The sequence below is a fragment of the Erpetoichthys calabaricus genome, chromosome 2, assembly GCF_900747795.2.
Source record: "Erpetoichthys calabaricus chromosome 2, fErpCal1.3, whole genome shotgun sequence".
Taxonomy (NCBI): domain Eukaryota; kingdom Metazoa; phylum Chordata; class Cladistia; order Polypteriformes; family Polypteridae; genus Erpetoichthys; species Erpetoichthys calabaricus.
Window position 1 is genome coordinate 47,804,536 of NC_041395.2, and position 25,101 is coordinate 47,829,636.

The following is a 25,101-nucleotide window of genomic DNA, read 5'->3' on the forward strand; positions in this document are numbered from 1 at the left end:
CATTATACATGTTTAATTATGCCATCCATTCAGGGTTGCACCCATCCCAGCAAGCATTGTGTGCCAGTTCTCCTAGCTTGGATAAGCTATATAATATTAAAAATAGTAGCGGCCCCAGCACTGACCCCTGAGGGACACCACTCTTAACATTACCTAATTCTGGTAAGGTTCCTCACACCATAACCCTCTGCTCCTGTGTTTTAGCCAATTCTGCACCCATCTACACACTATACCTTGAACTCCCATTTCTTTTAGTTTGATGCCCATTCTGTCATGCAAGATAATGTCAAATTCTTTCTGAAAACTGTGATCAATACTATCATATGCCTCATAGAATTCCATCATGTTAGTAAAATACGACCTCTCTCGTCTGAACCCTTGCTAACTGTTCACTAAAATTCCTATTCTTGCCATGTGTTGCACCATCTTCTCCTTACAGGAGAAAGTAGGGTGAAATGACACCATTTATAGGCTAACTAAATAGATTAGAAATGCAAGATTTCGAGGCAGCTAAGGCCCCTTCATTAGGCAAGGTTTACTATACTGGGGCCCTAAGGCTAAAATAGAATTATTTCCTTGGTCCCTAAGGTTAAGGTCCCCTTTGTTGTCATGTATTTTTGATTGAGTTTTTTGAGATTGTCTTGCCCTTCCCTTTATTCTTACCTTAACCCCACACCTTGCCTGATGAAGGGGCCTTAGCTGCCTCGAAAACTTGCATTTGTAATTTATTTAGTTAGCCAATAAAAGGTGTCATTTCCCCCTACTTTCTCCTGTATCAATCTATGGATAACACGGTACAACACTCTGCATCTTCTCCTTAGTGATTCCTTCCATTAATTTACCTCTGATGTTCATTAAACCTACTGGCCTCTAGTTTCTTATATCCGCTTAATCACCCTTTTTGTATAACAGGATAATATTTTCTATTTTTCCAGTCCTTAGGAATTTCCCCCGTATTTAGTGACTTTCTAAAATATGCATCAAGGATTTATATACAGTATGTACTCACTAACCTCCTTAAGATTTTAAGGATAAATGTTACCTGGTCCTAGTCACTTTCAAAGGTTTTGTAAACTAGTAGATACAGGTTTTATTAATTTTTGTTTCTTTGTTATCATTTAGATGGGCTAAAAGAAGTGCTACTGCACAGTGGAGACGGAAAGACAGACAGAAGCAGCATGCTGAACATTTGTACCTCGATAATGATCAGAGAGAGGTCAGCATTGTTTTCCTTGCCTATTTTCTCAGTTTGAGAGGCGTCCATGTGATCTAAAATAATTGTAATATGCTCTTTTAGTTTTTTTATTTTTGTATTTTTTTATTTAAATACTGCTCTGCTTTTATGATCACTATTAAAGGGATTTGTGCAAGTTGTAGTTTAGTCATTGAAAGCTTTTAAGAGGTATTGGTTATGCATGCAGAAAGTGTCCCGTGTGTCTGTGTGGTATTTTTTTTTGCTATTTCTTTTAAAATGCAGTTTATTTTCCTTTCATCTTCTTTAACAATAAATACATCATTTTAAAGTAGTAGAACATGTTTGCATACCACGTGATTTGTAGTAAAAGCTGCAGGAGTGGCCACGCTTGGGTAAGTGTGCCGTAGGTGGCACCTGGCACCACTGGGGGTGAAGGCATGTAAGATTAGTAAGATTTTATTTTTATTGTGGTGTTGTACCTGTTAGTTTCACCACCTTTTCAATACCTTTTTAAATTAGTGTATTTTGTTAACTGCAGATAAAAGATTTCTGATAACATACAGAGGTACAGTATATTGCTACAGTTCAAACTACAATACTTTTGGAGCATTTCATTGCTCTGCCCACCTCTGCATATGTAGGTTGTTAGTTCTCCTGTAGTTCTGTCAACAAAATATAATTTTTAACTTGCTTGGCCCTGAAATAACTTTTGTTCCCAGTTTCTTGTTAAGTTTGTAGTCCAGGTATAAGCATTATTGTCTCCAGAATGCATTCAAATGAATAAATTAGACACCGTCAATATACTGTAAGTAGAATGAAAGATTTTGTTTTAAAGGTTTTAAATTGTAATCACAGAGCGATTTTTTTTTTTTTTTTTTTAAATTTTTTTTTAACCCTGCACATATGCTATAGCACCATTATTGAACATTTATGTACTGAGTGTTTTCCATTTAAATTAATTACTTTTTTAACTTTAACTGAATGATTTTCCTGCTATTACTTTAGGTTCTTCCATTCTGTAACTTGCTTGTCTGTTTTTTGTTCTGTAATTTGCATGCTTTTATTTATCATGCTTTTTTCTTTCCTTTTTTTTTTGTATTTGCTTTCCAATCCATTTGTCTTCATTATTTCCATATGCTCCAGCACATGGACTGTCTTTTGCCAGAACTTCCTTTGCTCTTGTGTTATGAGTGGGACTGGTTTCACCAGCCTTTCAGGCCATCTATAAAATCTGTGTCACAGTTTGATCTGGTATGTTCTGGGAAAAGCATACACTTGGAGACAAAGTGTACGTTCTTTCTCTGTGCTTTGTTTTTCATTTTGGACTTATTGATTTGGCCAGTGTTCATTTTTTCCTTAAGCTTGCAACCCTCTTTAAATTAGGTGCTATAAGCAATTTTCTCATTACTGTCTAAAGGGCTATATACTAAAGCTATAAACTATAACTGTTGTGTATAGGTATTCATGTGTATATATAGGTAAGAAGGGAAAGTAAAAATCAGTCATTTATTCAATCAAATTAATAACATGTAAACAAGATTACATAGTTGTTTCCTCTGTCGGTAATAGCAGAATATTTTAAATAAAACCAATAAGTGAAATGGCATATACTCTGACTAGACCAGAGGCTTTTGAAACTGGGTCAGCCGTTTGACAGTAGCACAAGCCATATATTACAAATATCCATTACAGACAAGACTGCCTTCTTCCAAATAACACACAGTACCTCAGGTAGGCTAACAGTATTATTAAAGACTTCAGCCATTCTCCACAATCACTTTTTGTCCTCCTCCATACTGGACAGTTAGTACATGCAACATTACACTGGGAGCAGACTTACCCTCTGGTCACAAGGCTACTAAGGTGCCACTCCATTCATGCTAACAACTGAGGGTTCCTTGCATTTGTCTTCTGTTGTATTTTGAGTGTGGTGTTAAATTCACCATCTGTTATTTGCAGTATCTAACTGTGACTGTGTGTATTGCAGTACACATGATATTAAACTTCAACTTGCAGGCCGTCTAGCTCTTCAGTATAAGTATCTGTTCTGTTTTAGGAAAGGTTTTCCTTCAAACTTGCACACTTGCCTGGATAAAGATACATGTTTCTAATTGTAGCTTCTGACATTGGGCTAATCAAAGAAGCTGTTACAAAATTAATGTTTAATATTCAGGGTTTGTCTTAAGGAAAAATGTTAATGTTGATATAACATATATACCTATTTTGATTAAGTAAAACAGTATGACTAGTTGAGGCTCCCTAGAAATGAACATGCAATAGAAATGTTATATTTTTATTCACAATAACACTATTATAACAAAACCAAGGGCTGTTAGTAATTAGTTGAGCATAACTTCCACTGGGCTCGTCAATTAACATTTCAGTTTTAGACTCGTCACTTAACCTACTGACAACATACCATCATGCTTATGTTTTAATTTACCAGTGATACAATCCACCTTAAAATGATCTGAAATATAAAATTGCAGTATGAGGCTGAGTTTCTATAGTTATTGTGTTACAGTATAGTTTGGATTTGAGTCTTTTATGTTGTAAAGTTCATCTGGCACTGAGCCATTTATACCATTTGCTTGATGTTTAGATAGAGATATATCCAATACAACTTCAGTTAGGACTGTCCTAACTAAATTAATAAAATTTGTGCTGCCCCAGCTGCTCATTTTTGAATGAATGCATATTTATCTTGTACTGTTATTGTGGGTGATAATTTGACTCTTTTTTGATTTGCATAATTGCAGAAATACATTCAAGAAGCAAGAAGTCTGGGAACAACTATTCGCCAGCCAAAGCTGTCCAATCTATCTCCTTCTGTAATTGCACAAACTAATTGGAAATTTGTGGAGGGCTTACTAAAAGAGTGCAGAAACAAGGTACTTTATTTAAAGGATTTAGAAAGATTTTGTTTCTTTTATGTATGATTGACCATAGGGAACTTGTAATATATAATATATCTCTAAATATAAAATTAATTCCATCAGAATACACAATTAACCTTTAAATGCAGCCTGACTTCCATGTCATTATTCAGCATTTGTTAGTTAACCACTGAGTTAATAGTATCTTGTAATCATTTCCTATCTCAAAATTTTGAAACCTTACATTGTGCCACTGATGTCATGTTGCCCAGTGGTGATTAACGTTCATGCGGTTTGAGCAAAAGCAATTTTGTGCGTTTGTTTGGGGTCACACAGTAAGCCATCATTAGCATTTGAATGTGAAAACTCAGTAAATCCTAGCAGTTTTTTAGGCATTAGGCTGAATTTTTTTAAGAGTAGCAATGGTCATATCTGCCTTGGTGGATTAGTTATGTGGGGGCATTGTAGTTTGTTAAGCTAATTTTTTATATAAATATTTTGTGAATTATTATTAATATTTTCCTGGCACTGAGCATTCTGAATGGTAAAGCAATACTTAGAATCATCATTGATTACATCTTGCTTGAAGAAGGGGTCTGAGTGGCCTCGAAAGCTTGCATATTGTAATCTTTTTAGTTTGCCAATAAAAGGTGTCATTTTGCTTGACTTTTCACTACTTAGAATCACTTATTTTTCCTGGGTGAATATACATCTGTTTTCTTATTGTCCTTTTTGTGTCAGTTTGTTATGTAACTGTTTTTTCCCATTTGTTTAATACTTACATAGGGAGTTTTTATATTCCAGTCTCCATCAAACTGAAAGCAGTATGTGTTATTTTGACTGTTGCTTAAAGAAATATCTTTGCAGTGTTTACAGGTTTTTTTTTTGTTTTGGTATGGATTAAACCTTCTCGCAGTAATGACTAGGTACGTCAGCTGCCTGTCTTAAACATGCCCCTTTGACAAGGCTTGGTTGTTTTTTACAATGGACTTTTTTCTTTAGTTAAAAAAATACATCCCATTTTTTTTGTTAAATATATCCTTCTCAGGTACTCTGTTTTTTCAGTATTTTTGTGAAGTATTTAAAATATTTTTAATAATCGGACTTTATCAGTTAATAAAAAATATAATGGGTAAAGGTATGCCACGTTTGTCTCTTACATTGTTGTGGATAAATTTAGGACTAATGTTTCTACTCAGTGACCCTGGAAGGTTTTCTGTTGGACTACTTTCTGGATTTTGACCCTTCCAAAAGTTTGATTTACTGTGTCTTTGGTCATTCACTTTGTTCTGTATTTTTGGTCTTTGGCTACAAGAAGTGCCTCACATTACAGTGACCCCATGTACTGTCTGTCAGAGAGAGATGCATGGTGGTATCTGAGGATAAGTATAGACAGTACCGTGAAGGTTTGTGCTATACTACTGGAGCAATCTGTACACCACGTACATGCAAACATAACCTCACTGAGGCTTCTGTGTTTGTGCTTTTATTACTTTGACCCTCTTGCATTTAGTAATAGCATATGGAAACATCAGTAAAAATATATAAAAGGTAAGGCACAAACATTTTTAAACAACTGTTATAAAACACAGATAAATTCTTATATGGACATAATTTTTTTTATTCTTCAAAGTACATTCCTCCTTGATCAATACACTTGTTTGCATGTTCCTTCAACTTCTTCATGTCCTCCAGGAAAGCAGTTTTTAAAATGTTGTTACACTCCCTTGTCACTGCACACTGAATTTCTTCTACTGGTCACCAGTAATGATATTTTCCCAAAAAAGTTAAACTTGTCCCATTATATGAAGATCCTGGCAGTAAACACAGCGTTCTTGTTTGTGCTCTGTGGTCAAGGCGTGAGGAACAAATCTTGCGCAGATCTTTCTTTTTCTCCAAGTCCTCAGTTGTAATCCAACAAACTGTATCCTTACCAATATTCAAATGATCAGCAATCATTTGGGAAATGGTACAACGGTACATGAAGCATAGTATACAACGTAGTTACGGTGTCGGCCGCTAGATGTAATGAACAGTACACTTTTAAAACAACTTGTCTAAAAACTTTTGGGTCACATCTTGTATACAAATTCAAATTGACATTTTATACTCTAAAAAGCTAGGAATCCTTGATTTCACATATACAATAGATAAAAGTTAAACATTACTTTGTTAGTTTTAGATATAAATGTTTTTAAATTAGCTGGAGTTTGAGATCATATAGAGTCAGTTCACTTCTTCGGCACAGTGTCAGCTGGAAAGTGAATCCCTGGTCTTTACACTTTACAATGATTAGTTTACCCCTATGGAAGTCTGTATCAGTTTTTAGCTTTACTGTATAAGCCAATTTTTTTTTTTTTATTTATTATGGCAGATGATGTATTCAAGTGTGTGTGTATTTATATTTACATATAAACAATTTGTAAAGATTTCTTCTTCCTCATTGAGTACTTTGTTGAAACACCCCTCGCAGCTACTGTAGTAAGAAGTCATTTTGAATTCTTTTGCGCACTGTGGTGAAGCAAGATTGTCCATTCTTTTATGCTGAATTGTCCAATCTTTGCCAGGTTAGTTGAGGAGCGGCAGTGGACAGCAATTTTTAGATCTCACCACAGATGATGAGTGGGGTTTAAAGACGTTTGGCTGCTCAAAGATATCAATTTTCTTCATTTTAAGCCACTCCATTGTTGCTCTTGCAGTGTGCTTTAGGCCAGTGTCCTGTTAAAATACTAAGTTTAAGCTTTCTGGCAGAGGAGTGCAGGTTTTCTTTCAGAACCTGTCTGTATTGTGAATCATTTATCGTCCCATCAATGTTGACCAGACTGCTACTGAAAAGCATCCCCACAGCATGGTGTTAACGCCACCACCACATTTTACTTGGTTGATGTGTAACGTCAGACTTACACCACGCGTATTGTTTGGTGTTCAAGCCAGAATGTTTCATTTTAGTTTGATCAGACAACAAGACTTTCCGCCACATTTTTGCAGTATCTTCCAGGTGATGTTTTGCAAGTTCTTTACAGACAAGGGCATATTTTCAGGTAGGACGTTCCCTCACTGCTCTTCCAAAAAGGCCCATTTTTGTGCAGTGCCTTTGATGCTGTTGAGCCATGAACATCCTCTTCAATCACTGCCATTGAATTTTGCAACTCAGTCAGGGTGACGGTTGACCAACACCTTCTGAACCCCATGGGCATTGAAAAGGACAGTCCATAAAATAAGAACATACAAATAATAAAAGACACTTTATGACCAACACCTTCTGAACCCCACCTTATTAATCCACCAACCCCTTTACAACCCTGTCCCCACCCCTCACTTCCATTGTTGTTCTTTATTTTTTTATTTCTTATTTTTTTGCCCAGACAAAAAGGATGCTGGTGGAAAAAATGGGTCGAGAAGCTGTGGAGCTGGGCCACGGAGAGGTCAACATCACAGGAGTAGAAGAAAACACACTCATAGCTAGTCTTTGTGATCTCCTAGAAAGAATTTGGAGTCATGGACTGCTTGTTAAGCAGGTAAAGCAGTCTAGTCGCACTGTCCAGTCTGCAGCTATCCTAGATTTGTGTTGTTTTCTGTAAAAGTAACTTTGGTTATGTGGCTTTTCAGGGTAAATCTGCATTGTGGTCTCACATGTTGCATTATCAGGAAAGTAAAGAGAAGAAGGAATCAACGTCAGGAAGTTTGAATACTCCAGGTTTGTATCATTTCCACTTAGAATTTAAGCATATGAAGATATAATTATTTTCTCTTAATTGTTTTTTTTCCTTCCCAAGGCTTTATCCAGGACACAGAAAGGAGAAAATCTGATGTTGGGCCTGTCATGTGTCCCCTTAAAGTTTCACTCATTCAGGATATGCGGTCAGTTTGTTTGTCTTTTAATTAATATGTGTAATGCAAGTATTATTTTCTTTCATTAACATAGTTGCTGTATTTACTCAAATACAATCTTTGCTTTACTGCTGTGTTTTTTTATTTCGTTTTTTGATCATTACTGTGTTTTGCTTCTAAACTGTGATTGTTCATTCTCCAGTTGTTCTTTCCTAACCCCATTAGTGGATTTAAATGCACCTGTATGAGTCTTTGCGCCAGTGTGATGTAGAGTTGATGTGTGTTTCATGAAATGCATGTAATTCTTAAATTTGGCAAGACCCCCCAGGTGTTTTTTTTGTGTCCTTGCTCATTATTTTCATATACAGTATGACTTTGAGAGTCCCTTTAAGATACTACACTGGAGCAGTTTTCAGTCTGTAGAAACTTCTCTATAAATTTATTCTTGGTGTCAATGCTGGCTGCTTGGTAAACAGGGGGATAGACAAAGGCCAAGAAATAGATAAATATTAAGTGCTAGAAGGAAGGTAATGAAAGGTTCTACAGTATGCTGATTTAAATTGTACTAGAGGAAGTTAAGTACAACAAAGCCTACTGTCTTATTTTCTAAAACATAACTCTTTAGTTACAGTAGGTATTATTTTAATCTTCTACAAATGAAAGACAATGAAAAAGCCTGAAAAGTTTAATATGTGGCATGATGATACAGTGGTTAGTGTTATGGCCTCTTTGCCTAACAGACTTCAGTTTTGAGTTTTGATTGGTTGCACCATCTGTGGACTTTCTTCATTGTGCTTTTAGATGTGCATGTTACATTTATTGGTGCCTCTAAAGTATCCTAGTATGATGTAGGATAAAAGGGGCATTGCCCATTCTGCCAGGAGTTTTAGTGGCACACAAGGCCTGTTAAGACAGCAGATTTAATAGGAATGCATAAATCCACCATCACCCCCAATCAGCATTCCAGAGAAAATGGATTAACTGCAGCTCTTAACTTACCAGGATCAGCCTGTACTTCATCTTATAACAGAATGTGTAAATGAGAGTTGAAAAGATATTCTTGCACAGGACCCTTCAGTACAGAAGTTGTTAAATGGTGTTTCCTTAAGAGGCATTAGCTCTCTGGAAATGTGTTCTTCTATATTGCGGTGTTTTAATTAATCTGAATTGTAAATTATTATAGATTAAAAAGGTATTATCCCACCTGGTATGCAAAATGACGGTTACAAGCTTACACGACAAGTTAGGATAACTCTAGCTCTTTATTGACGGTTTCACGCAGCATTATAAACGGGAAGCTTATGACAGACATATCAAGCCGTGGGACTCTTGATCTGTGCAGTCCGTCATCTTTCGTTGCCATGCTGAAAGGATTTTAGCCGGACAGAAGACATACTCTTCCGCCAGGAAGCTTCAAAGTGTTGGCCGTAGGTGTCCATCCTTATATTCAGTTGCTCCATGTGCAGGTTCTTCGCTCCGGGTCCAAACAAGGACAGGACAGGACTCAAACCCCACCTTCAAACATACAGGATTAGCACAATGCCTACATACAGTTCTCATTCTCCCAACAAGGAAAGAGGTTTTTGCTGACAGAAGACATAAATATACTAATCTGTCTTTAGGCTGACTATTCAATTGTCCAGTTGTCTGTGGCTATCTAGTCCTGTGCTTGGCTCGGCAATTCTAAATGCTGATGCTGTGCCCTGTGTACCATATTTGGTCTGCCTGTATGAATGAGTCTATAACAGTGGGCACAGAGAACAGTGACATTAAACTTAATAACAACACATAGTATAACAAATGGACACCTTTGATGTACAAAATAACACATTCAGAGGTTACAACTTTCTTCAAAACCAGCTGCATTCATCTCCGAGCTCTTTGCTTAAACTCTATAAAACCTAAAAGCTGATGAGCAAGTCCCACTTTGGAGAGCTGAAAGCTGACATTCTCTACTCTTTGTGGACCTGTGATCCAATCTGCCAGTGTGCCAGTGACTGAGCCCTGTCTTAGAAGACTGAGACTGAGCCCTGTCTTAGAAGACTGAGAAACAGCATTATTTTAAGAAGGGAACTTCAGAACCTACAATTTTGTGCCAGAAAGAATAATGCTTTTCCTTATGAGGTTTAAGATGACACAGCAGAAAACTTAACAGCGAACTGAGAAAAGCATAGCACACCATGAACAGAGGACCACTTCACAAAGAGAGAGGATGTGCTTCAACGCAGTATGAATCCTCCACTTGAACCTGGAGCAACAACAGCAACAAATCCACACAACACTGGACATGATCCCTAAAGACTTGGTATTGTAAAACTTTTTTTCTGTGCCAAGATAAATTAGAAATCTGAATAACTAGTGAACAGCCAGCCTCTTCTGTGTGTTATGTTTGTCTGGCACATCTGTCTTGAGTCAGGTCTTCTATATCAATATATATGCAGTTATTATATTTCTGTAATCCCTGTTTATCAATAAATTGAATTATTCAGTTTCAGTTAAGTTGATATAAGTCTGTGCTTCCTGTCTAAGATGGGTTGAAATCTAAGTTATCAATGTAAAACCCTGCATTAACGTTTTCATTGCATAATGCAATGCATGTGCCTCTGTTATATGCCATTTGGTATGGGATTTGTAAAAGCAGTTTTAAAGTTTGGGATGCGCCAAAGACGTACAGTAGCAACCAGATGGATACACAGACACTTATCCTTTTATTAAGGTGGATTACCAGCATTGTCAATGGCAAAACTGGTAATTAACTGAGCTAAAATTCTGTTACAATTCTGTGTCTCTTTCCTACATTTATTTTGCCATTCTCTGAAGGATAAGTATGTCCTGAAGTGCACTGACAGAGAGGTTAGTGTTGCTGCCCTTTTTTCTGCATCTTTCATTCACTGCCCAAATTTTGTGTGGGCAACTGTGAGAAGGTAGTAAACTTGATATAAAAGCACCATGACTTTATAATAAAAAAAAAATCCCAGAAAAGGAACAGAATTTGGCCATTCATAAAATACATTCTTATTGAAATATGCACCAAGCACAGCCTAATAATTCAAGTTTTTTTTTTTTAAATTAGCCATGTATATCATTTAAAACTATGTAAAATGTACCCGCTTCAGATCCAACTTATGTGTGATGTCATCAAGCGCCTGCATCGCAAAGTCACATAATGGTGGAATACCACTTTGGGCAATGATTTTTGTATGTCTCTTGGATAGCTTTGCATTTAAAGTCACTCCTAATATCTTAACAACAGTATTTGGAGTAATAACAAATGGGATAAAATTGTGCTGTGAAGAATTCGCTTGTTATTTCTTGTACGCATTACTTGCATGAGTCTTCTTTTGCTCAACTGGAATACCCTAAATCAGCCTGCTATAACTAAGTGGGAAGTTCTCTATTATTTGAAACTGGAAAAAATCAAATCTCTTTTTTAGGATCTGTTCAGAACATCTTCAGAACTTGACAAGAACTTATTAATATACTGTATGTGTAAACACACTGGACTTGTACTTAACTTTTTTTATACCATGGCAATTTTGCAATCTGTTTTAGATGGCACTCTCTGTTTATATGCTCTATTTCGGGTGGGAGTTGAATGCTAGGTTTTTTCTGGATTCTTTATGAAGCACATCTTACTCTCATCTATGCAGTGTTTTGCTAGAATGTTTTTGTGTCCAAATAAATACAAGTACAGTTAAAAATTTTAAGGAATACAGTATATTAATTCAAAGTAGTGCTACCATTTTTTTCATGTATTAAAAAATATTTAGCCAATTCAGCTGCTTTTTACAATAATTTAAAGCATTTTTAAGATAATAAAGTACATCATGAAAACTGGAGAAGAAATAAATTGTGTACAAAAGTGTTGCATACTTTTATTAAATTGAGGTTTTTAATCATTATGGTGGTGGGGGGGGGGGGTACCTTAGGAAGTACAAGGCACAAACTTACAAATCCAAGTAAAAATGGGTGAAACGGTTATATAAAAAAGTATTCATGTGTGAAATATTCATTAGTTAATTCACTGCTGTAAAGCTAGATCTTTGAATCGCAGCCTCAGAGCCCACGGACGAGGCATTGATCTGGAGCCTGTGCCACTAGCGCTAATTAGAGCAGAAATTGATGAGTCACTTGTGACATTTACATTTCTTATTTACACAGTGTGTTACTGCTATCTAAGAAGCCACTAATTAATCTAAGCTTATTTATTAAAGATGTAATCTTCCAGTAGTTGATCACATTTCATTATAGTCATACCAAACAAAGTACAATACATGTATATCAGAATCAAAATATCTCGAAGAAAAATGTTGAGCTGTGTTGTAGCTGAGTGACCTTGGGTAAATATTTAATATCATTGTACCGTACTTTTAAGTGTCAAAGATGCACTACATAGACTTGGAAAAGACATACAAATTGAAAGTGTGGATTCATGACATGCTTCATAAATAAATCAACAGCAGATTTAAAGTTGATGCTTGGCAGATTGATTTTTGACAGACCTCCAACCTGGGTACTACCAGTTGCTGTTTGCCAAATCTAAGTTTTGGCCAATAGTCCTTTATCTAAAGCATCTACCCATTCATTTACAATATACTGTAAACCTGTTTGTCTAATTCATGGTTCGATGTTATCAGCATTGTGTACAAGTTAGGAACCAATCCTGGATGGGACACTGATCTGCTGCAGGGCAGCGCACATTTATGCCCACATTCACACCAGGCCTGCTGTCCTCCTCCACAGATATCCACCTGACACAAAGTTAATGCTTTGTATTTATTCTTGCATCTGGGAGAGAGTAACTGCATAAGCATAATATTATAGATATTAACATAAAGAATTAAAAATGTATGCTTGCAGTGTACTTTCTTGGACAAGGTCTTCACTTCAACCTAGTAACTTATTAGGAGTGCTGATGATATTTATGCACTTGAATATTTTTATTTAGTCACCAAGTTTATATGTATGTTACAGTACCCTCTTCCTAGAATATTCCTCGTTGTTAATATAAATTCCCACTAAGATGTCACAAGTGACATCTGTGCACACTCCTTGTTTGCTTTTTCTCGGGCTCCCCGCCATTCCATACCTGGTTATGCCTGTCGTGTCACATGGGTGGTGAAAACTGAGTTGACTGCACTAACTCTAATGGAAAAGTGGGTTCAGATGGATGGGCTGGGTAGGTGAATGAGCCTGTTGGACTGAAGTTGCCTGTCCCCAAGTGACATGAAGTCCTGACTTCATGTGCTGCTTTAGTTTGCAGGAACACAGAGTTTTGGGGAGAGAAGTGTGACAACACCACCTTAAAGAAATTTGGCGAGGCCAGACTAACTTCTCATTGTAAGTTTTGTAAAGTTCACATCCAGACCAGTATTTGGAATTTATTTTTAATGACTGCAGTAGTCAAGAAGCAGGTCAGAATAATAACCTGGAAATAAATTTGCTATTTCACAGTTAGCATTACTGCACAAACAAATTCATTTTGATGACAATATTTAATTGTTATTTTACAGATTGGTGAAATGAGCATATCATTAAATCATATTTAAGATTTATTAATTGAATCGTTGAACATGATGTGTTTTTCCTACCAATAATTAGACTGCAAATGACAGTGACTTGAATGCCACAGTGTGCATCTTTCCTAAAATTAAAAAATAATAATTTGCTTATTAAATAAACGATTAAGTATAATTCAAAAAACAAGCAATGTGCAAATTTCTTTATTTTTGATTCCCAGATGCTGATTTTTGTACTATTACTATGGTTTTATTGCTTTTTAATTCAATCTAAAACAGAAAGAAATAAGATAAATAACAATGTTTTTTTTCTGGCTATAATTTATTTTGTGTTACTTGTGTTCATTTTCAGTAGTATTTTCAGTATACACAGGGTAACTGCAAGCTCTTAAGTTCTTTAATAATTAAGTTTTTAATTGCATTTTTGACCATCATGCAGCATGTTAACCACCCTCTGGTGCCATGATAATAAACAAGAAAGTATTAAAATGGAGAGTTTCATTGTAATTAATAGAAAAGGCAAACCAGGTGATCTAACATGAGAAATCACATGCCACGCACAAGAGCACAACAGACAAAAAAGAACAACACGGATTAAGTGAAGGTGTATCGTCACTTTGTACAGCCCATGTAAATAAACATTAACTCTTTCAGAAACTGACTTGAGGAAACTGCTATGTTGAATGGCAGCCCTGACCCCAGACACACAAAAAGCAAATATTGAAAAGAAAAAAAAAAAGATCTTTTTTAAGAGAGGTTTAGTGAGACACAGAGTGGCCTAAAGCCTACATGTATAATTCATGTCAAATTATGCAAGTCATTGCATCCCTTACACCACTTTCAATAACCACATCATTCCTCAGTGGCCATGTGAGAGTGTCCAGAGCCCACACTATTGTGTGTTACACTCAACTACATTAAGGCATTAAAGTAATACACTGTATGTTTGAACTCCTAGGCCTGTGTATACCTTTAAGGTGGGCATGATTGGCAACATTGTAGATCTCTTACCTAAACAGCCAACTGTATGGTTGTCCTTGAAAATCATGTCTGCAGTTCCTACAGGCTAACATCTGCCATTCTGCTGTTAACCAATGCTTGATTCACTGGATAACTTTTGCGACTGTCAATATGTAGAGGAGAAATGGACAGAGGTCCCAACTGGAACAGATGCATATCTGTGGTAGTAAGGCTTCCTAAGGAAGCCAAAATATATAACATTTATATTTGAAGTACACTGTGATGATGGATGGCTAGTTTTCTCAGATGGTATGGTTCTGCTTGTCTTGCTTGTTGCTACAGACATTACAAATCACAGCATGTATGCTGTTTGCATGAATTTGAAAGTATACAATGGTTATTTACCATGAAGATCACAGTTGAAATCATCAAGAACCACAAAAGGCTCTCTATGGCTTATATGTTATAGCGCAGTGGGTCACAGGCATGGTTTACAATTTCCTATTGTTTATATTGGTAGTGGGTCGTGTAGTGGGTTGAGGTGGGCCACTGCTACAATACAATACAATACAATACAATACAGTTTATTTTTGTATAGCCCAAAATCACACAGGAAGTGCCGCAATGGGCTTTAACAGGCCCTGCCTCTTGACAGCCCCCCAGCCTTGACTCTCTAAGAAGACAAGGAAAAACTACCAAAAAAAAAACCTAGTAGGAAAAATGACACTGCTCCAATGCTTGTCCTCAGTTCACCAAAGGGGGGGGACTGCATTCTGACACTTGTACTCTATTCACCAAGTGGGAATAAAACCTGTACTGATTCTAATCATTCACCAAGGGGAACTAGCTCTGAAAATGATGAGGGACACCTCCCCCAACCCAGATCTGACAATTCTGCTTGATTGACCATGGGGGGCCTCCACCACCCCACTCCAGTGAGGACTTCCACTATTGGTGGGTTGCAAAGACACTTTTATGAGAAAGAGTGGGTTGCAATACGAAAAGTATGAGAAACACTGCTATGACGTGAGGCTTGTGAGACCAGAATCTAGTAGAATTTTTGTTTTTATTATTATTCTCACCTTTAAGATCTATTTTGGTTGCTGTCTAAATTTATAGTTCTGGAGCTATAACAGTCCCGTACACCAAATACCATTCATTGAAGTTTTTCTTTTTCTATGACCATTGTGAATGTAGAAAGCCACCTCATGTATCATTAAGGTTGGAGGAAACATGGTTCAGAAAGAGACCTGCCTAGATTTGAGTACACTAGAGACATGATCTCAGAACAGTTCTTATTTCTGGGTCTTGCTCATCTCTGACCATAGCTGGCAAAAATCTTCCGTGGTACTCTCATGTGGCTGGGGAGTTCTGACTGAGAGTGGTCTTTTATCATTCATCTTGACTGAGAGGTTAATGCATAGCACTGCCTTTGCTCTTCATGGTGGCAGTGGTGATGTGGTCAGAAGCCTTGTGTATAAAGATGCAGCAGAGCTCATGTCCGAAGTTGTTTAAATAGACTTTTGTCTTTTTCCTGATATGCATACAGACATCACGGGAATGCTGCCACCTAGTGAATACACCATTGACTGTTACTTACCATTGTATGGTTTACTGGTTAGGGTTTTGTCCTTGGTGCTCAGTCTGTTTAATTCTCCCAGAATTCTCTTTGCTGTTGAGCACTCTGTGGCTGGCCAGATATTCTGCAATATGAGCTAAACCATTTTCTATCAGCTCTTTAAACAAATAAACAGGGAAATCAAAAGAGCTTGACTGTTTGATTGCACAGGTATTAAGATAAACGTGTAATGACTTATTGCTGCTGTGTGAAGTTTAAAAATAATACTTTGAATTTATAACATTTAAGTTTCTAGTCTACATAATGAAATTATAATAGTATAGAATTGGGTGAATAATTATAATATGTAAGGCATTTTACTTTTTGTATTAAAGTTTTTATATCATGATATCGTAATAGACAAAACTTTTATTTGGCTTAGTTGATAGAGTTTGTGTGAGTGATATGAAATTTTACTTGAATAACTTATGCTTTTTACTTTTTAGACATATTCAGAATATCAGTGAGATCAAAACTGATGTTGGGAAGGCCAGGGCTTGGGTGCGACTGTCAATGGAGAAAAAACTGCTTTCTAGGCACCTGAAGCAGCTGCTGTCTGACCATGAGCTAACCAAGTAAGAAAGCACATTTGAATTGATCAGTTGCATATGTTTAGAAGGTCAGCATTTTCACTTTTCATTCATGATTGTTAAATACACTAACAATACATTCATTAAATACATTATGTTTCTTTTTGAGTAGCCTAGTTTTGTTCTTTCTCTTACTTGTTCTAACATGCTCTATGTCCTACTTGTGAGAAGAATCCATAAAACTGGCTATATCATCAATTCACAGACATTCAGTAAACACATTTTTTAATATGAATATAATAGCATTTTGTAATTTACAATTATAGAGTACGTTTTCTTGTAAACATCAGACCAACATGAAGTACAGGTGGTATAAAGCAGGTTTTGTTAACTTATAAATACAGAGTAACATAATACAGCGGAATAAGTGGATTAACTTGCTCAGCATGGGGGCATCTGGGAACTTCCCAGAAGAAACTAGAAAAATTGTGTAAAGATAGAGTGACATGTGGTCACTGAGACCTTATCTGCTCAAGAGATGAAATGTATGAATTGTAACCCTAGTTTGAGTTAACTGCTGCAAAGTGGACTTGGAGCACAGAGCTCTAAATGTCCTTGGAAAATATCTAACTTGCTTTGATGAAATGCTAGTATGAAACAGAACAAAAGTTTGCAGCTTTGGTACTGTGGGTGCAGTAGATGACAGTTTAAGTTGAGCACCACCTTCACTTGCCCGGCACTAGTAATACTGGTTGAGTGCATGGAGGCAGCAATAAAAAAATGAAATCTTCCATTTTGACCTGTTTTAGAGCACATAATATACAGTATAATACTGTTTGATCAAAAATGGTGTGAAAAAAGTCACTTTGTTGTTTGCCTTTTAGAAAACTATATAAACGTTACGCTTTTTTGCGTTGTGATGATGAGAAAGAACAATTCCTATACCATCTTCTCTCCTTCAATGCTGTGGATTACTTTTGCTTCACAAATGTTTTCACTACAGTATGTAAGTATTGTCATCCCAGGCATTATTTACCAAGTGAATTGTTGCTGTGCATAATAAATTAAGATGAAAATAAAAAGGTGTTTCATGTTAAAATGACAAAAAATCTGCCAAAATAGATTTGTTAGACTTTTCTAGATTGAGATGGTAGAGTCCATTTGAATCACTGCTTGTGTATTTATAAGGTCTCTTATATAAGAGTGCCATTGTAGCTCCGGTGGAAGGCATTTTCATTAACATTTGGAAGCTTGGCTGATACCTTGAGGGCCTCTCAGGTTGAATGTGAAGTTTTCCAGTCACTTCTCTCACTTTGCCTATACCAACACTTAAGACCTTGCCTTAGCATCAGCACTCCAGGATATTTCCAGCACTGCTGCTAATTTCCTTGAAGTGAAGGACAGACATGCCCTATATTCTGTGATGCAGTTGTTACTGTGAAATAAACTGGCATCATACATGTCACAGTTAGCCATCTCACAAACTCAAAATATTATAAAGCACTGACTTAAAGAGGAAAATGTATCTTATATACAATGTTCTCATATGTTGCACATTCATATTCTACCATAACTTGAAGGAAGTATCCTGCAAATAATCGGACTCCATGTGGGAAAACTAGAGGTACAAAATTTAAATCTGTACTACTGTTTGGAAAAAACTTTTAGTGAATATATGGTGAAGGGGAGCTGGTATTTTTTTCCCATTATGTTTTTGTTTTATATGCAGTGAAATATTCATGTAGTTAGATGCTTTATTTTGCTGGTGCCATCCTACCATGTGTTTATTTAAAAGGAAAACAAAGAACCTCTGGTGCTGCTCATTCTTGGTTCACATCATACCGCAGTGATCGCCAGTATTACGTCTTCATTAGGGAACACAAATCTGCCACCACTTCACTCACACAAGGTATCCCTCAAGGGTCTGTTCTAGGTCCAATTCTCTTTAACATCTATATGCTCCCATTAGGTAAGATTATTCGTCGGTATGGTCTAAGCTTCCACTGCTATGCCAGTGACACACAACTTTATATAAGTGTTGATGCAACTGCAACATCTTCACCTGTTGCACTGACAGATTGCATTCGGGAAATCAATCTTTGGATGACAGATAATTTTTTACGACTTAATCCTGATAAAATAGAAATCTTATTAGTTGGTACTAAATCTGTCCTCTCTACCCTTCGTGGGCTAAAAATTGACATTGATGGGATCCTTGTTGAACCCACAGCAAGATGGGTGTCATCTTTGATCAGCTGCTTACTTTTCAACCACAGATAAGCTCAATACTACAGACAGCTTTTCTTCATCTTCACAACATTGCTCATCTGCATTCTTTCCTCAGTGTGAAGAATACTGAAACACTCATTCATGCTTTCATCACTACCCGTCTGGACTATTGCAATGCATTACTTTTGCATTGCAATTGTTTAATGGGCTCTCCACTAAATATATCAATAGATTACAATATGTTCAGAATACTGCTGCTTGTCTACTTACTCACACTAAAAAATCTGCTCACATCACTCCTGTCCTTTGTGATTTGCATTGGTTACCAGTCTTTTCAAGAATCAAATATAAAAGTATTCTTCTTACCTTTAAAGCCCTTCATGGGTTAGTCCCTCATTATCTGTCTGAGCTGCTGCTTCCTTACACTCCTGCTCATGCATTAAGATCATCGGATGTTAAGGTACTCACTGTACCTAAATAAAGGTTAGTAACTATGGGTGGCAGAGCTTTCAGTGTGATAGCCCCTAAAATTTGGAATGCTCATCCTCTCAGCCTTTGTGAGGAAAAATCTATTATTCATTTCAAACTCCTGTTAAAAGCACATCTCTTCAATGAGTATTATTCATTTTCTTGTATGTAATTTGTATTGTCTTGTTAATGTGTTTATTGAATTGTAAAGTGTCCTTGAGTGTATGAAAGGCACTACAGAAGTAAAACTTATTATAATTATTATGTTATTTTAGTGTTTAGTCACATAGTGCTGTATTATGTGTGATGTGTCCAGCTGAAGGTGGGGATAAAACCTATTATCAGAAACTGATATTTATAATATCTATATATATATTTCAGCATGTCTGTCTGTTGGTTGGTTGGAACGTTTACATCAGTGTTTTGATTGGCTTATATTCTGACATAGTTCGTGTGTGGGTGTCTTCTGGTGAAGTGCGCATGCGCGGGGCACGGTGCGATGCGCGATATCACTGTCAGAGAAAGTTAGAGGCGTTTTACGGAAATACAAACCAGTATTACTGCGAGAGGAAATTAAAGGTACACCATAGAGTGACGCATATTACAGCCACATACAAGCCAGTATTACTGTCAGAGGAGATTAAAGGCATATTACCGATGTGCACGCCTGTATTACCGCCAGAGAAAATTAAAGGTATATTATGGATGTATATTATGGACGTACAAGCCAGCGGACGTACAAGACGGTATCCTTCAATAAGGGCGCGCACAGGCATCCTTCAATAAGGGCGCGCACAAAAAGGCGAGCCTCAAAAGGATGACCTCAATTGGGCACAGCGAATAAAGGCGCATGTAAATAAAGATCTGCACCTGTTGCTCTTCACATATTCCACAGCCATTTGAACTAAATTATCTACGCGCCCTTATTGAATAGAGCCGTACAAGACAGTATTACTGTCACAGAAAATTAAAGACACACAATACATGGCGGCAGCCCACGAAGAACGGTCAGCTCAGCAAGTAAACATCAACAAAAGAAAGGCTGAAAGAAAGAAAAATACGACCAACAAAAAGAATGAGGTCAAAGTCCCTTGCCATTTAATATAGACTGTTCCTACTAATGTTTATACACAACTGTTCTAGCGCCCGTTATTTTAACGGGCTAAATGACTAGTATTTAAAATAATAAGCTACATTTAGGTTGAGTTGAGACCAAAAGATGACAAGGTAAAAGTAGACTATTCTGGTTATACTGCCTGTTATTGTAGGAATAACAGACTGGCTTTGGGATTATAAAAACGGTACATGTTAGTTTTTGTGTGTAACTGTAAATTTTTCAAAGTTCTCCCTGCCCCCCAAAGCCCATGTGGACAAGGCGAGCAAAGCTCATAGTTATCCATTTTCTTGTTCCTTTCCCAGTTTACTCTTGACGTCTTTCCCCGTCTCCTTAAAGAACAGCTTTGGACTACTTAAGTTTAAGCTCTTAAGAAATTGAAGGGTCTCCATTCAGTATCTCTCAGGCCAGGCTGTTCCAAGTTGTTTTTTTTCAGCCTTTACTTGTAGTGAATAATCTTTTTATTTTATGATATTAAGCCATGTTCCTTTTTCTTAAATGGCATTCAAGAGCATCAACAACATTTTAATATCTGCACCCAGATTTTTATACAATGTTGTTAAATTAATGATTTGTAATTTTTAGAAGCTACATGATTGACTGTCTAGATACATCACTGCATATTTTACTGCTGGGGTGTCTCACCATGTAATTCATCTAAAGGTCTAATACATCAGCAGCAACATTTTATATGAATCTCTGTCTTAGCAAAGGTCCTTTCCAGAAAACATCATGGACACCACAGACAAATAATCAACTACTACAGAGATTAACATCTTGATTGGTGGGAAGTAGATCCAAATGTACATGTGATGACTCATTCACAGTGAAGTGTTTTGTTTTCTTTTCTGAATTTTGTTCATGAAGGTCCCAATTTATTTTTTTTCCTTCATTTTTATATTTTGCCCCTCCACACGGGAAGAATTCTGTTGATCTCACACATTTCCCATCTTCTGGTGCCTCTTTACCTTTCAATTATTCTGTCAGACCTTTTCAGAAGCTATACTTGCCTTTAACATACATTTATTTCTTAAAGCTAATGGTGTTCTGTTTTGATTTTATTTCTAGTGATTCCTTATCATGTACTAATTATCCCCAGCAAAAAACTGGGGGGCTCCATGTTTACAGCCAACCCATGGATTTGTATATCTGGAGAGATGTCTGACACAGGAGTCTTACAAATTCCTAAAAACATTCTTGAAATGACCTTTGAGGTGAGTTATATCCTCTGTTAGGATGATGTCTACAATAAAGAATAAATCTGTGATTTTTGCAGGGAAAAAAAGATAATGTTAAAATTTGTGGCTGAAGCGTATTCAGAAATCTGAGCCTTTGTAAGGTGACCCCGACACAGAGGAAATGTGGATTTTTTTTTCACTTTGATTGTCATGGCTTCTTTTTGTGTTTTTCTTATTTGAAAAGTATTTATGTTCAGTTTAAAAGTTGACATCTTTCTGATTGTTCTTCAATAATCAAACATTTCAAGACAAAACCACTGCAAGTCATTTTTCTGAAGAAATCACCTTGGTTTGATTTGGGAGTTTTGCTCTAAACTTGGAAAGGTTCAGTTCCTTCAATTTCTCCTCATATCTCAAACCTCTTAGTACGGGAGTCAAACTAGTTGATCTTCTTTGGACTTTCTCTAATGCTGCTACATCTTTGTTCTTACAAGGAGACCCAAAAGTGCACACTTTACTCCAGACGACGCTTTACTAGTGCGTTGTTTAGCACCTTAAAGAGCTTGTTAATTAAACGTTCATTATGAAAGAGACTGAACTATCATTGCAGACTAATCTTTTCTTTGTGTCTAATTTTTGGACTTTCAGTGTCAAAATCTTGGGAAACTGACAACTGTCCAGATTGGTCATGATAACTCAGGACTGTATGCAAAGTGGTTGGTTGAATTCGTCATCGTCAGAAACGAGATAACTGGTCATGCATACAAGTGAGTGTGATTTGCTTTGTGTAAGCCTTATTTGGAAAATATGCAAAACAAAGTACAGGGGGTCCTCGGGTTACGACACAGTTCCGTTCCTACAACAGTGATGTAACCCGAATTTTGGTGTAAGTCGAAACACACCCTAGCCTAAGTCACTTACCTATCCTAACACATTTGCAAAATCATAATCTAGAACATAAAAACACAACTAAATCACAGAAAAAGGAAAAGGACATAAATATACTGCACTGTACATGGAAAGTGTGCTGTGGCTCAAATTATACTATCTACATTCTTTTAACTGTGGCTAAAAAGGAGACCGAGGTATTAAACATCTAAACAAAGTGCCTTTGGTTCAGACCACTTGACACCAACAGATTAGAATACAAGAAGTTCTTTTCTTTGTCTTGTTCGCTAGGGGCCAATTTATGACATTATGTTCTGTAAATTACTTTTGCTCCTAATTTCATGCTGTTTCTATGCAGCATTAGTCTTGATCTGCAATGCTTCTAATTTGTCAGTCTGAACAAAAAATGCAATCTTCCCGAGTCATTTGTTTGGCTTGCCACTTGCCTATACTTTTCTGTGTTTCACTTTAAAGTAAGTGTACAAGTGTACTGTACAAGTATGTGTACAGTAGTATGAGGCCAGTATTTGCTTTTAAATGTTTCATAATAATTTACAGAGTAAAGATTCATGTCTGTTTAAGCACTTTGAGCTACATTATTTGTATGAAAATGTTCTATATAAATAAATGTTGTTGTTGTTGTCCTACGTCAGTATCTCAATGCAAGATGGAATAATTAACTTAATCTGTTTACTTATAACTGAATTCCTCTAACAATACCTTTTTGTTTGGCACAAGGTTTCCCTGTGGACGTTGGCTAGGAAAGGGAGTGGATGATGGTAGTTTAGAACGTATCCTAGTAGGAGAACTTGTAACACCCAACATGGAAAGTGACGAGCGATTGTGCAGAACACCGCCCATGCAGCAGTCTCCTAGTATGATGAGGAGATTTGTTACCATATCGCCGAACAGTAAACCAAGTGAGTAAACAGTGATTGTATTTGTCAGTTAACCTTTCTTGCCGATTTCATTTAAGGACTGGGCAGGTAACACATCCTTCTAGCACACACTGTTTGCTTGGGGCAGCACGTTGGTAAGAAGGTTATTCTGCACTCAGACCCTGTGCCTGACTGTTGTCCATTTGCATTTTGCATGTTCTTTCCAAATCTTTCTGGTTTTTTTTTCCCTCATCCTGAAGCACACACTGGTTAAACTTACTGGCCATTTCAGATTGGGCCCTGTGGTGGACTGCGGAGCCCGTACCGACACATGTTAACGGCACATACGCTCAACAATTTTTAAAAAATGTCCTTTTGCATCTATTACAATATAATCAGTTTAAAGTTTTGATTCTACTTCATTCTCAACTGGCAAACTAAGTAGAAATGATAATCGCCAAAGCCTATTTTTGGTTACATTTCAGACCATTTTAGTTTGCCGTCTGGAGCCTTGCAGACCACTGCAGGACCACAGGTTCAGCCACTCACAGGTTGCTTCAGGGCTGCATGTGGTCTGCGGGCCGCCATTTGAATAGCTCAGTTGTACAGCATTGGTTACCATTGGCTTATATTCTGTTATAAACTTTTCATTCTCCATGAAAGCATGAGGTTAAACATTTTTCTCAGTTATTACCACTAAACACATGGGATAAGTGACATGTAAAGAAAATATCATTTTTGGGAGGAATGTTACCTTAAGACTATACCAGCTGTCCTTGAATAAGAAGGCTGTGCTATTGGATTGGTGCACAGTGTTTACAACTGGAAGCATAAAGTAAGGCTGAGAAATGAATAAATAGAGTAACTTGTACACTTATGTGCTTTTATTTATGTATGTAACTTGAATGCTTGTTATGTATACTGTATATACTTCTAAGCATACTGTATACAATTTCTTATTGTATTAAATAATAAGTGCATAATAAGTCCTTTGTTATGTAGAGTTTCTTGAATAAACACTCAGTCTTCATTGGGATTTAGTTTTCTTTGCTTTTCTGTATTAAGAGCTTTTATGTGTTACCCATTTGCACTTGAGGTTGCGCTAGTCCAGGTAACACACAATATACTTGGTCATGTGCAAAAACTGCCAATGATAAATAAATGCCAAAATGAATCTAGTTTGCCGAACGATGGAGGAAAAGGCACACCTCCTACCACATCAAAATGTAGTATGAAAATGACTAAAGCAATACGGATATAAACACACACACATCTGTATCAGCCCTAACATCTGTGTTCTGTACTCAGGGTGTCCAAGTTGGAGTTTCTGGTGTGTGTATTCATATTCACTGCATTCATTTCTGTTTTTTCCGTTGCTTCATGCCATACGCTGTTTGGTAATATACACGAGTAATTCAGAGTTGTGAAATGTAAGGTGTCTGCCATGAAAATCACGATTTTTCTTCTGTGGGTATAGAATGGACATGTTGCTGCTAACTTAAGACATAGACAGATATTAAAATTTCTTGAGGTCTGCATGTTATTTGGGATTCTTGCACAATTATAAGGTATGCAGAAGCAAAAAAGTATGATTTATTAATATGTTAGTAGCTGTAAAGCAATGCTCCGTTGCACATAATTTGTGATATACTGTATAGTTTCAAATCTAGTGCCACTGACATGCAACGGTCCTCTTTTAATGTGTAACTTGTCAAAAATTAAATATGTTCTCTGCATTTGAAATGTTCCAGTTTCTTCTTCGTATGCAAATATTAATTTTAAAATCTGTTTGCTTCATTTAGTTACTTTAACATTTG

At 36.6% G+C, this 25,101-nt stretch overlaps 1 protein-coding gene across 4 annotated transcripts in view; it reads left to right on the top strand.

The window, feature by feature from the left end:
• The window catches only part of dennd5a (DENN/MADD domain containing 5A), a 126,576-nt gene that overhangs the window by 86,881 nt on the left and 14,594 nt on the right, over positions 1-25,101 (top strand). For all 4 annotated transcript variants that reach the window (XM_051922348.1, XM_051922349.1, XM_028793752.2 and 1 more), the window contains 10 exons: positions 1,123-1,216; positions 3,955-4,086; positions 7,437-7,589; positions 7,681-7,768; positions 7,848-7,932; positions 16,446-16,574; positions 17,414-17,535; positions 21,409-21,554; positions 22,167-22,285; positions 23,145-23,326. In XM_051922348.1, coding sequence (XP_051778308.1) covers positions 1,123-1,216; positions 3,955-4,086; positions 7,437-7,589; positions 7,681-7,768; positions 7,848-7,932; positions 16,446-16,574; positions 17,414-17,535; positions 21,409-21,554; positions 22,167-22,285; positions 23,145-23,326 — 1,250 coding nt within the window. The remainder of the gene's footprint in view (positions 1-1,122; positions 1,217-3,954; positions 4,087-7,436; positions 7,590-7,680; positions 7,769-7,847; positions 7,933-16,445; positions 16,575-17,413; positions 17,536-21,408; positions 21,555-22,166; positions 22,286-23,144; positions 23,327-25,101) is intronic.